Consider the following 13,477-nt stretch of genomic DNA (forward strand, 5'->3'; position numbering starts at 1 on the left):
CAAATTAAATTTGAATATCACTTTTTTGCGAGTTTTACATTCGAATAATAAGTTATTTATTTTCCCTACTTGAACTATTGTTGTCTCAATTTGACTTATGGTTTTGAGGAGTGAGTGTAATTTTATGGTAAGTGGCCAATCTATCAATGAAATGTGTAAAAATTAGGTGATTTTTCAATCTACCAAATACAGTCGTGTTGCCAAGGGTATTTTATTTTTATGAGACCTCCAAGAGTTTCACATTTTTCATGCTCGAATATTTTGATAAAATTAAATTTCAGTGACTCTCAAATCGATTTTCCAAATAAAAGAATTTCTTCACTGAGATTATATTTTGATATGATGAAGTATCTTGTGGAATTTGTCGGAATAGGTAATGACCCTTGATGAAAACTGGATATTAATAGTTTTTTAATTAGAGATAGATTAAGATATTTCAACCTCCGAAGATGGTTTCTGGATATTAAAAACTCCAATTCTTTCACTTCACACGCGATCACTCCGAACATGGTTTGCAGATAAATTATTGCAACTTATAGTACTTTTTTTGTAGTTTCAAAATATATAAATTTTATTTTAAATTTTCTAAAGACTTCCCTGATTTTTTGGTGAAAATTAAACTATTTGGCTCTTGAAAATCCAGACTATGCATTACAAATTGAGATAGAGGGAGTAATCTTCATATGATTGTTTTCGCAAATAGTAATTAAACACATATCTTTGGTCCCAAAAAGAACAGGAAACGCGTTTTCTTTAAATTTGCAAATTTGGTTGCTATTAGAGAAAATGTGGTCATTCTCAAGTCAAATTTTGAGTTTGTTTTGAGTTACACATTTAATTCAGCAAAGGACTTAGTCAAAGTGGCCAAAATAGTTCTGTTATGACACATTGATCATGACCACTTTTAATGTATGATACAGACATGTCTGGTTTTCAATTGTTATCTCTAAAGTACTGGACCATATCCAATAATTTTCAGGACTAGGCATGCTCCATTTTAGACATTTGATATTAATCTTAGCCATGAATCTCTCAACCTGGTAAGGAATATTTTCCCACTGATGCAAGAATTGTTCTTGGTTTGATGGATAACCTGATTACATTTACTGCTAACACAAACATGAATTTGTAGTTGAGGCATATTAGCTATATCTTCTTGATTTTGTGCTTCCTATTCTTGAATCTCTCCTTCTTTATGTTGTAACAGTTGTTTGTAATTGAGTCATATTGGTAACCTGTTGTAACATGAGAACACCATAGTCATGGTAATGAGCCATAGCAACAATTTCGTGCACCATTTGTTCCAGAGTTGGTTGAGCTATTAAATGCATCGTGTGAATTAGCAGCTACCTTGAATAGATTAGGCGGAACTACAGAACTTCCCTGTTGTTAGGGTCATTTTACAATATTCTGTCGTGCCAGTGCTGTTTCAAACTAACTAGTATGCCCCCCCTTGTATCTGGAAATAGAACACACAAATGTTTCAAACAAACATTATTGCAATTAGCAAAGGAAAGTTTCAAAGTGCTACGAGCACAATTAGGAATATCATTGATGAATGCAAATGAGAAAAAAAAACAGTTTACTTTGAGTAAGCCTGTTTGTGTAATGAAAAGCTAAGCTCCTGCTATGTAGGGAAGGGCCGGACCATAAGGGTGTATTGTAATTTGTATGCAACCTCACTCTACATCTCTGCAAGAGACTGTTTCCACGACAATCTTATCAAAATTCATAATATTACATTTTCCCAGTTTAAGAAAAGCTTATAAAACTAAAAATCAAATACAACAATCATAAGCTGCAACATAGGAAGAACCAAATCCATTACTCCAACATGCACCTGAAAATCTGAAAAAATAAGAAAGTGAGTCACACAACTATAAATTTTTAGCCTTCGTTAACACAACTTCCAACTGATTACTTGCAATTCATATCAAGCGTTAATACGTATTTGTTGATAACTAAAAGCATAAAACCTAATATATTAGTTGTTAGAATAAACTAAAAAAGATTAGTGTAGAGCTTAGCTTGAATACCTGAAGTTCTGAAATCAAATCCTTCTTTATTGGTAACTTGTCTAGAAGCGATTATTTCTTCCTCTGTAATTCCCTTGACCTCGCTGCTTCTTTCTCCTTCGTATGATAATTTTGTGTTCCAGTTCTTCAATGATTCTTGCAAGCCATCTTAGATTTCCAGTTGAGATCAAGAAATATATTATGGATAAGCCAATGCATAGTCCACTGCCATAGCCCATCAGAGCTGCTTTCCAAAAATCATTGAAAAATTCAGAATTTCTTTCTTGATCTTCTAGCGCAGACACTGTATAGTTTGTCTCTGACACAGGATCATTGCCACAACCTTTTGAAACGGGGAATCCACGTAATCCATCATTACCAGCAAATGAACTGTTCTCAAAGGTACGAAATTGGGGTCCTTGAGGGATGCATCCTTGGAGATAATTGTGGGAGAGATTTAAGAATTCAAGAGACGTAAGAGAAGCAAGTTGTTGTGGTATCTCTCCCAAAAGCTGGTTAAACGAAAGGTCTAAGGACTCCACTACAGATAAATTTCCAAGTGATAGTGGTATATGACCTTTCAATCCATTATGAGACATATTCAATACCCGAAGAGCTATGAGATCTCCTAGAACACTAGGAATACGTCCTTCAAATTTATTGTTTGAAAGATCAATAACTGTGTACAAAGACAAAATTTTCACTACTTCAAGCTTCAATCCCTTTGTTACAACAACCACCGAGTCTTGGTAGTAGAATCCACCTCCTTTATAATTTGGTAACTTTATTGTTTGATCAATAGTCATCATGCCTTTCAAATGTTGAAACAGACTTGTTGGTAAGTCTTTCGAGAAGGCATTGTTAGAGAGATCTATGATTCGAAGATCAGGAAACATGATTTTAGCACCTGAAGATCTTATGGGTCCATGCAATTTATTCGATGTCAATCTTAAAACTCTCAGCTCTGGCAAAGTTCCCAACCACATGGGGAATGTGTCATTGAGATGATTATCTCCTAGGTCAAGAACTTGCAGCTTTTTGCAATTGGCCAAAGATCGAGGGATTTCACCCTCTAGTTCATTGCCATGCAAGTTGAGACTTATAAGTGAACTTCCAATGCTAAAATTTGTTGGAAGAGTCCCTGTAAGTTTGTTATTCTGCATATCAAAAACCTGGAGGCTACTAATATTGCCAAAACATTGTGGAATTGCTCCCTCCAGATTGTTTCTGCCCAAATCTAGAATTTGTAGTGATGTTAAATTGGAAATAGATGAAGGGATCTCTCCGCTGAGATTATTATGTGACATCATCAAAATCTGGAGGCTGCTGATATTACCCAAACATTGTGGAACTTTTCCCCTCAAATTGTTTCTCGGCATAGACAACACTTCCAGTGATGTCAAATTGCACACAAATGAAGGAATTTCCCCAATGAGATTGTTATCATTGAGAATCATATTTTCCAGATTTCTCAAATTGCCAAATGAAGCAGGAATAGATCCATTAAGAGAGTTATTACCCAAAGATAGATAAGTAAGAGAACTTAGGTAACCTATCTCTAGAGGAATAGAGCCAGAAAAGTGATTATCAAAAAGATACAAAAAAGACAAGTTGCTCAAATTCCCCAATGAAGCAGGAATAGAGCCATTAAGAGAGTTACTACTCAATTCTAGGAGAGTAAGAGAACTTAGGTAACCTATCTCTAGAGGAATAGAGCCAGAAAGCAGATTATTATTAAGAACCAAATCAGACAAGTTGCTCAAATTCCCCAATGAAGCAGGAATAGAGCCATTAAGAGAGTTATTACCCAAAGATAGATAAGTAAGAGAACTTAGATAACCTATCTCTAGAGGAATAGAGCCAGAAAGCAGATTATTATTAAGAACCAAATCAGACAAGTTGCTCAAATTCCCCAATGAAGCAGGAATAGAGCCAGAAAAGTGATTATCAAAAAGATACAAAACAGACAAGTTGCTCAAATTCCCCAATGAAGCAGGAATAGAACCAGTAAGAAAGTTCCTATCCAAAGATAGCATAGTAAGAGACATTAGGTAACCTATTTCTTCAGGAATAGAGCCAGAAAGCTGATTTTCATAAAGAAGCAAAAAAGACAAGTTGTTCAAATTCCCCAATGAAGCAGGAATAGAACCAGTAAGAAAGTTCCTACCCAAAGATAGCTTAGTAAGAGACCTTAGGTAACCTATTTCTTCAGGAATAGAGCCAGAAAGCTGATTTTCATAAAGAAGCAAAAAAGACAAGTTGTTCAAATTCCCCAATGAAGCAGGAATAGAACCAGTAAGAAAGTTCCTACCCAAAGATAGCTTAGTAAGAGACCTTAGGTAACTTATTTCTTCAGGAATAGAGCCATTTAAATGGTTGTCAAATATACGGAGGGTCTGAAGCTTGGCTAGTGAACCGATTTGCTGTGGGATTGTTCCTGAAAACTGATTGATGTTCAAGTTAAGAAAGATGAGATTAGTGAGATTACCAATCTCAGGTGGAATGGTTCCCGAGAAATTGTTCATGCTAAGATCAAGATTTTCAAGAAAAGGGAGGGATGAAAACGGAAAAGCATAGAGTGTACCAATTACAATAGAATTTGTAATATTCAACGTGTTTACCCTCCCATTAAAGCATATAACTCCATACCAGTCCGTGCATGCATTAAAACTTGGCGTCCATGAAGCCAATAAGGAATTATTCTGGTTCTTGAAAGTTGCTTTCCATTTCAAGAGGGCAGTTGCTTCATCAGTGGAAGCAAAAGTAACTGTAAAGAGGTACAAAATAGTGAAAAACTGAAGCGAAGAGAATGTTTTGCTAGAAATCATCATCATATTTTGAGTTTATTGTTTCGGATTCATAGGATTTGATATTGTACGTAACTTATACTAATTAAAGACCAACAGGAAACGCGTTTTTTCCAAATTTGCTAATTTGGCTGCTATCGGAGAAAAAAATGTTGTCATTCTCTCGTCAAATTTTAGATTGTTTTGTGTTAGAGGTCTAATTCAGGCAAGGACTTAATCAAAGTGGCCAAAACAGTTTTGTTATCACAAATTGATTATGACCACTCTTAGTGTATGATACAGACATGTCTGGTTCTCAATTCTCATCTCTACAGTAGTGGATCATATCCAACAATTCTCAGTCTTAGACGTTACGATGATTTGTTATGTCTTCGTTGCAAATTTGGGTTGTTTTGTTTTTGTCTTTGAGAAAATGTTGTCATTTTTCAATCTGTCTTAGCCGTGTTGAGAAGGGTGTTATATTTTTATTGGACCTGCTAGATATTGATGTCTGATGATGTGGAACTTTTGAAAAATGAATAGCCAAATAAATGAAAGAGCGAAGAAAATTAAGAGATAATATATGGTCAAAACTATATTTGAACTAGATGAAGAACGCCTGTGCTGCGCACGGCCTAACAATTTCAATTATGATATACTCTCCGTGTTCATTTTTACACTTTCATTATTTTAAAAATAGATTTTTATTTTTATTTGTCATTTGTAATATATCAAGAAAAGAGAATTATTATTTTTCATTACTAACGTTAGCATTAATTATTTATTCTCCAACTCATTTTTCAAGATTTAATATTAAACATTACGTAGTTAATATGGATAGAACAGTAAAATAGTCATGTCAATTATTATTTTTTAATAGGCATGAAATTTATTTATGTTTCGACTACTACTGTTGTTCATAATATAATGGGGAAAATGCATAAGTACCCCCCCCCCCCAACAACCTATGCCCGAAATTTTAGACACTTATACTGTACTAAGGTCCTATTACCCACCCCCCCCTCCAAACTTATTTTATAAATAATTTTCTACCCCTTTTCAGCTTACGTGGCACTATCTTCTGGGCCTAGCGCGTGTTGACAATTTTTTCAAGTTATCTGGTTGATAGTGCCACATAGGCCGAAAAGGGATAAAAAATTATTTATCAAATAAGTTCGGGGGGTAATAGGACCTTACTATAGTATAAGTGTGTCTCTGAGATTTCGGGCATAGGTTGGGGGTACTTATGCATTTTCCCAATATAATATTTTCATTTTATATCTATTAAATCCAATTTTATTTTTTCATACTATTAAATCCAATATTATTTTTTCTTATTGAAATTTTATGTTGCACTCTATAGGAATTTGAATACTTGTATATTTTAATTTCAGACTATATCATACAATTTGTTTAGAGAAAAGTATTAATTAAAGACACTTGTAAATTCGACGCGAATTATTAGTTTCACTCCTGAACTACTGACAACCTTAAAATAACTCGAACTAAATACGAATGTTTAATTATGTAATTAATGTAATTTGTCTTATAAAACTAAAAAGTCAACTTCACAATTCAAATGTAAGATTATACTAATAAATATGGAATTAATTTAATGTTGCAAGTTACGTTTAAAAAAAATTTGCTAATAAATCTAGTAAGTTCATTAAGTATCAATATAAATCTTACGTTATAAATGATAATAACCAAACAAAAATTTAATTTCTTCCCAATATAACAAAAATGATTTTTAGCGGCAATAAATATAAACATTAACAAAGAGTGCTAAAGCATTTACCGACATTAGTTAATTGTCATTAGATTCAATTTTACTATAGACTTTAGGGACACTTACAAAGAGAGCTAATTGTCATTAAAAGTACATGTTTAGCGACAATCAAGCTATTACAGCTAAAAAATATTTTTAATGTAATGTCCATATGTTAATGTTAATAAATAATACATATAACTAAACAATGTTTAGATAAATAAATAATGGTAAGTTGAAAAATATAAAGGAAAGAAATGATAATGTATGTTGAGGAAAGAAGTGGCAAGCAAATTGTCCAAAGAGTGAGGTTGGGCCCACACGAAGGGTAGCTTTTTCATCATCACTTTAATATACACTAATCATAATGGCAAAAACGTCTACACAGACAAAATATAACAAAACATCTATTAAGAAATAGAACTTTCTGCCGAGACAATTGGTCAATTGAAACTTAAATAACTAAAATACCCTTCAAAATGCCAAGCAGGCATGTTGATACCAACATTTCCACTGGCTCTTCTAATATAGTAGATATAAAATATCATATTTTTTGTGAGTTTTACATTCGAATAATAAGTTATTTATTTTCCCTACTTGAACTATCGTCGTTTCAATTTAAAACACAAATTATTCTCAAACAACTGAGACTTATGGGTTTCGAGGAGTGAACGTAATTTTATAGTAAGTAGCCTATCTGTCAATGAAATGTGTAAAATTAGGTGATTTTTCAATCCGCCTAATAAAGTCGTATTGCAAAGAGTATTTTATTTTTATGAGACCTCCAAAAGTTTAGAATTTCTCATGCTCGATTATTTTGATAAAATTAAATTTCAATGACTCAAATCGATTTTACAAATATATAAATGGAATTTCTTCACTAGGATTATTTTTTGATATGAAGTATCTTGTGGAATTTGTTAGAATAGGTAATGACCCTTGAAGAAAATTGGATCGCAAATTAATAGTGTTTTATTAGAGATAGATTAAGATATCTCAACCATTGAGGATGGTTGTGAATATTAAAAAAATCTAATTCTTTCCCTTTAAACGCGACCACTTAGAAGATGGTTTGCAGATTAATTATTATGACTTATAGTACTTTTTACGTAGTTTTTAAATATATAAATTTTATTTTAACAATTTAAAGTCTTCATGCCTGAATTTACGATAAAAATTAAAGGATTTGGCTCTTGAAAATTCAAACTATACATTATAAATAGAGGGAGTAAGCTTCGTAAGATTGTTTCGCACAGAATAATTAAACACATTTCTCTAGTCCCAAGAAGAAAAACAAAATAAATTGCAAATCAACAGGAAACGTGTTTTTATCAAATTTGTAAATTTGGCAGCTATCAGAGAAAATGTGGTCATTTTCAAGTCAAATTTTGAGTTGTTTCAGTCAAGGACTTAGTCAAAAGTGGCCAAAATAATTTTGTTATCAGACATCGGTCATGATCACTTTTAATGTATGATACAGACATGTCTGGCTCTCAATTCTCATCTCTAAAATAGTGGATAATATCCAACAATTCTCAGTTTTAGACGTTACCATGATTCGTAGTGTCTTTGTTACAAATTTGGGTTGTTTGTTTTTGTCTTTTAAAAAATGTTGTCATTTTTCAATCTGTCTTAGCCGTGTTGAGAAGGGTGTTTTATTTTGTTGGGATCTGCTAGATGTTGATGTCTCATGATGTGGAACTTTTGAAAAATGAAAAAAGAAAATTATGAGATAATGGTAAAAAATATATGTGAATATCACTTTTTTTTGCGAGTTTTACATTCGAATAATAAGTTATGTATTTTCCCTACTTGAACTATCGTCATCTCAATTTGAATGAAATGTGTAAAAATTAGGTGATTTTTTAATTTGCCTAATAAAGTCATATTGCAAAGGGTATTTTATTTTTATGAGATCTCCAAAAGTTTAAACTTTCTCATGCTCTAATATTTTGATAAAATTAAATTTTAATGACTTTCAAACGAGTTTACAAATCTATAAAAGGAATTTCTTAATAGTGTTTTATAAGAGATAGATTAAGCTATGTCAACCTTCGAGGATGGTTTTTGAATATTAAAAACTCTAATTCTTCACTTTAAACGTGACCACCTAGAAGATGGTTTGTGGATCAATTATTATGACTTATAGTATTTTTTAGGTAGTTTTTAAATATATAAATTTTATTTAAAAAATTTAAAGACTGCATGCTTGAATTTACAATAAAAATTAAAGGATGGCTCTTGAAAATTGAAACAATGCATTATAAATTGAGATAGGGGGAGTAAGTTACATAAGATTGTTTCCGCAAAGAATAATTAAATTTCTCTGGTCCCAAGAAGAAAATTAAAATAAATTGATGAGCAACAAGAAACGCATTTCCTTCAAATTTGCAAATTTGGCTGATATCAGAGAAAATATGGTCATTCTCAAGTCAAATTTTGAGTTGTTTCAGTCAAGGACTTAGTCAGAGTGGCCAAAATAGTTTTGTTATTAGACATCGGTCATGACCACTTTTAACGTATGGTACAAACATGTCTGGTTCTCAATTCTTACCTCTAAAGTAGTGGATTATATCCAATAATTTTCAGTTTTAGATCAATAAAACTCTAGGCTACATTATCTCTAATTCATGTAGTAGATGTCAAGAGTTGATTTTTCACAGAATCACTCAACTATTCAGAAAGTCACTTTTCTTTGGTTTGTTACATAAAAATTACTTAATTATTGTCATTTCACGTATAAAGTCACTTAATCAATTCAAGTTATATTTTCTTTAGATAATGATGGTGTGGAATTATTTTCAAGCTCTTTTAAAAAATGAATAGCCAACAATTCTCCGTCATCCAATGACTTAGTCAAAGTGGCCAAAATAGTTTTGTTATTACATATTAATACAGACATGTTTGGTTCTCATTTTCATCTTTAAAGTAATGGACTATATCCAACAATTCTACGTTTTAAGCCAATAAATTTCTAGATTACATTATCTTTAATTTGACTACTGAGAATATATATAGCACGTGTCAAGTATTGACTTCTAATATTATCATCAATTATTCAAAAAGTCATTTTTTCTGTTCTTTGTTTTGTGACAGAAAAGTCACTCAATTATTGTCATTTTTTCGTATAAAGTCATTCAATCAATTTAAATGATATATTCAAATTAAATTTGTGTAACACCCTGTATCCGAAATAGACCAAAAATGCAGATTTTGAGAAGTTGCAGGTGTAACCCACGGTTGCCATCCATGGACCGTAGGTCAGACCACGGCCCGTGCTGGTGGTCCGTGGTTCACCACTGCAACCCCTCCCCAGCCAAGCTAAGAAAAATCGGCTAAGTCTCGACTCATGGACAGACCCACGATCCGTAGATCAGACCACGGTCCGTGGTCTGTGTCAGTGGATTAAGACCTCATTTACCCATCCTCTGACATGAACTACGGTCGACCATCACGGACCGTCGTTCGATCCACGGTCCGTAGGTCTGACCGAAGATGAGGGTCAGCAGCCAGTTAGCTGAAAACTGTTGATTGGGTCAACTTCAAATGGTCATAACCCTTAGCAAAAAATGAATTAGTTGTACCATGACCTATTATATGATATATAATTGAATCCTCTTTCCAACACCACCGAGTTTGCTAAAATCCGACCTCCGAGTAAAAAGTTATGCTCGTTTTAGTGAAGCTCTGTTGGGCAGACTTCACCGACCACTCCAATCGACGGATCGTCGATTGATCTACGGCCCGTAGGTCCAATTCGTCGGTCACTCCGACATCAATTAACTCAGGGGTCTTTTGGTCTTTTCCTATTTCGTTTAACCCCTAAGATACGTCGTTTAGACCCTAAACCATGCTGTTTTAGTCAGTTTAAGCCTAGAAACATAACTAGAACTTACCTTAGTCAGATTTAATCAAAACTTAGACAATTAGAATCAAGAGAGGAGAAAAAGGTCAAGAACCCTAGTTCAAGAACGCAACAAGGTTCCATTAGTTCCAGCCCCGAAATCAAAAGATTTCTCTGTGGAATTCGTCAATAGGTATGTGGGATTTCACTAGTGGGTTCCTTTCGCCCATTAGGTCCCTAGAATTCAGTCAATTTCTTGATTCTCTTATTATGAATAAACCTAGGGTGTCTAGAATTACAGCAGATCATCATGAAATTAGTTATTAACATGTTCCAAATCAGATTATCATGTTATTACATCGTTTCTCGCATGAATTTCAGAACCCTAGCTATGTATTTCTTTAGTTCTTGAATTACACATACTAGGTTAGATATTTCAGTTATTTAGTTTTACATGCCTCAGTTATTAATGCATCATTATCAGATTAATTGTTGCATTCTCAGTTTGCATGTTCAGTTTTGAGCTATCCAGTATTTACAGAAATTCAGTCATAACCAGTTAACTACTTAATTCAATAGGAGTAGCATAATACCGAGTTGGACTAGGGTTCAGCGTACCCATATAGTCCCAGAACTACGAGCCACGTAGGTGTAAGTCCCCTCTGTGGGCAACAATAGTTTAGTGATCACGCCAGCATGCCTCTACACCTTTGGCCTGGTGTATTGGGTCCTTTCGATGGGCGTATACATCAGACTCCACATTTAGCTCATGTGGTTTTATGTTGGTTAGTAGTAGCTCCCACAGTTCAGTCAGATTCTATTGCATTGACCATTTATCAGTATATTCAGTATTCAGTCTTAGCATGTTATAAATTGGTCATTGCATTCAGTTAGCTCAGTATTTAGTATCTATATCATGTTCAGATTATATCATTGCTTATACGCTTTGTTCAGTTATATGTTATTTCAGCTTTACTCTATCCTGCATGCTCAGTACCTTTCAAGTACTGACGAATACGTGCGCTACATCTTCTCAGGGGTAGTCTAGGGGAGTAACAAATTTGGTATCAGAGTTTATTGTTTCGGGTTCATTGGATTTTATACTGTATGTAACTTATAATTAAAGACCTACTTGAAATGCATTTTCTCCAAATATTGCAAATTCGGCTGCGCTCTCTCTCGTTTACACTGTCTGTTCATATCATATCAGAGAAAAAGTTGTTATTCTCAAGTCAAATTTTGAGTTTTTTTGTTTGTCTTTTTTATTTTATTCATGTGTTACACATCTATCTAATTCAGCCAAGGGCCCAAGTGGCCAAAATAGTTTTGTTATCACATTGATCATGGCCAAAATGTGTTGTCATTTTCAAGTCAAGTCTTTGGTTGTTCTGTTTTTGTCTTTTTTAATTTATTTTTATTCATGTGTTACACATCTAATTCAGCCAAGGACTTAACCAAAGAGGCCAAAATAGTTTTGTTATCACACATTGATCATGACCACTCTTAGTGGCGGATCCAGGATTTCCATCAAGGGGGTTTGAAAAAAAAAATTAGTGCCTAAGATTTGATTTTGGAACCTCAAGGTTATGTTTTTAACCCAGGTTCAAATTAATATATAGACATAAAACTTTTTAAAAATACCTTAAATACACAACATAATTTTTTGTCGAGAGGGTTCGGGTGAACCCCCTCGACAACCTCTAGGTCCGCCCCTGCTCTTAGTGTATGACACTAACATGTTTGGGACTCAATTCTCATCTCTAAAGTAATGGACCATAGTTAATAGTAATTCATATAGCAGATGTCAAGAGTTGATTTACTTTGTTGTTGTCATTTCACGTATCAAGTCACTTAATTCAAGTTATATTTCCGGTGGATAATGAAGGTCTGGAACTTTTTTCGAGCCAAACTGTTAAATAAATGATAAACTATCAATTTTAACCAGTATATTGCTCAATCATCTGAATAATACTTTAGCAAGCATTCCAAATTCAATACATATCTTAACTCTAGGCTCCTATTATTGAGGAGAATTTACGTTACGATGATACCGTAACGTCTTCTCTCCAAATGTAGCAAATTTGATTGCTCTATATCTGTTCATATTTTATCAGAGAAATATTGTTGTCATTCATAAGTCAAATTTAGGTTGTTGTGCTTTTGTCATTTTCTTGTTTTTATCCATGTGTTACACATCTACTCCCCTTTTTTTCCCAAGTAAACAAAACTATCATATAGAAAATAAATTCCATCAATAAGAATACAAAGCTTAAAAAGAAGTAGAGTTTCATCTTTCTAATCTTTTTCATAAGATAGAACAACATCTTGTGTTACTTTCTGATTTTCAGTCATCACAAAATTTCGAGGTTAATCTCATGAATCGTCACTACTAAACTTACTCTTTGTAACACTAGAGTTACAATACTAATGTTGTAAAAATATTAAATTGACTAGACTATGTGTTAATTAGTCCCCTCAGAAAATACAAATCACTGGAAACAGTGGCCAAGCTAGAGATCAAGATACGTGTATGTTGGCTGAATTGCAGTATTCAAATTTGAATTTTTAATTAGGAAAAACGGTTTTCATCAGCCAAAAAATGGTAAATTTGAGTCATTTGGCTTACGACAGGGTTATGTAAGAACTTGACTAACTCTCATTTGCTTTATGTCCTCGCAGATGTGAAGACCAAGTGGGAGTCCAGTTCCTGAGGAAAGAAGTTGATCGTGCAGAAGAGGATGGCCTCGCTCAACTAATAAGATCTCTCTTTTTGACTAACTCTTTCACTCTATATTCTTTTTGTATGTTGTGTGTCCCAAACCAAATGAAGACCACCACTATTTATACTAGAAGAAATCTTCCTAGCAATGAATAGGAAGATAATGGTATAGTAAATAGCGAAGATAATGGTCTTACGAGTTACATAGGTTACATAGAAGAATAAAGAGTGAGAATAAAGGGACACAAAGCCACCAACGGCTTGTACGTTGTGTGTCCCAAACCAAATGAAGACCACCACTATTTTACACTTTTGTTCCTCCTTTCCCCTGGAAACAAGATACAT

At 33.5% G+C, this 13,477-nt stretch overlaps 3 protein-coding genes across 13 annotated transcripts in view; 1 reads left to right on the top strand and 2 right to left on the bottom strand.

The window, feature by feature from the left end:
* LOC125813040 (vacuolar protein sorting-associated protein 2 homolog 3-like) overlaps positions 1-13,477 on the top strand; it is a 142,273-nt gene that overhangs the window by 55,253 nt on the left and 73,543 nt on the right. The window lies entirely within an intron of this gene.
* The window catches only part of LOC125813037 (receptor-like protein Cf-9 homolog), a 127,167-nt gene that overhangs the window by 25,476 nt on the left and 88,214 nt on the right, over positions 1-13,477 (bottom strand). The window contains exon 3 of one of the 5 annotated variants that reach the window (XR_007442039.1): positions 2,252-2,358. The exons of the other annotated variants lie outside the window; for them this stretch is intronic. The gene's annotated coding sequence lies outside the window, so the exon portion shown is untranslated. Of the gene's footprint in view, positions 1-2,251; positions 2,359-13,477 lie in introns of those variants that run through there. 5 annotated transcript variants of the gene reach the window in all.
* LOC125813035 (receptor-like protein Cf-9 homolog) lies at positions 1,995-4,864 on the bottom strand. The gene has a single exon (XM_049492525.1). It carries the CDS (start codon positions 4,847-4,849, stop codon positions 2,078-2,080), a length of 2,772 nt encoding a protein of 923 aa, XP_049348482.1. The 5' UTR covers positions 4,850-4,864; the 3' UTR covers positions 1,995-2,077.

Source organism: Solanum verrucosum, unplaced genomic scaffold, assembly GCF_900185275.1.
Source record: "Solanum verrucosum unplaced genomic scaffold, falcon-dt-bn FXZP01000144.1, whole genome shotgun sequence".
In the NCBI taxonomy this organism is placed as follows: Eukaryota; Viridiplantae; Streptophyta; class Magnoliopsida; order Solanales; family Solanaceae; genus Solanum; species Solanum verrucosum.

Excerpts from the sequence above, each read along its gene's own strand:
- LOC125813035 (XM_049492525.1), bottom strand. The coding sequence starts at position 4,849 with ATGATGATGATTTCTAGCAAAACATTCTCTTCGCTTCAGTTTTTCACT.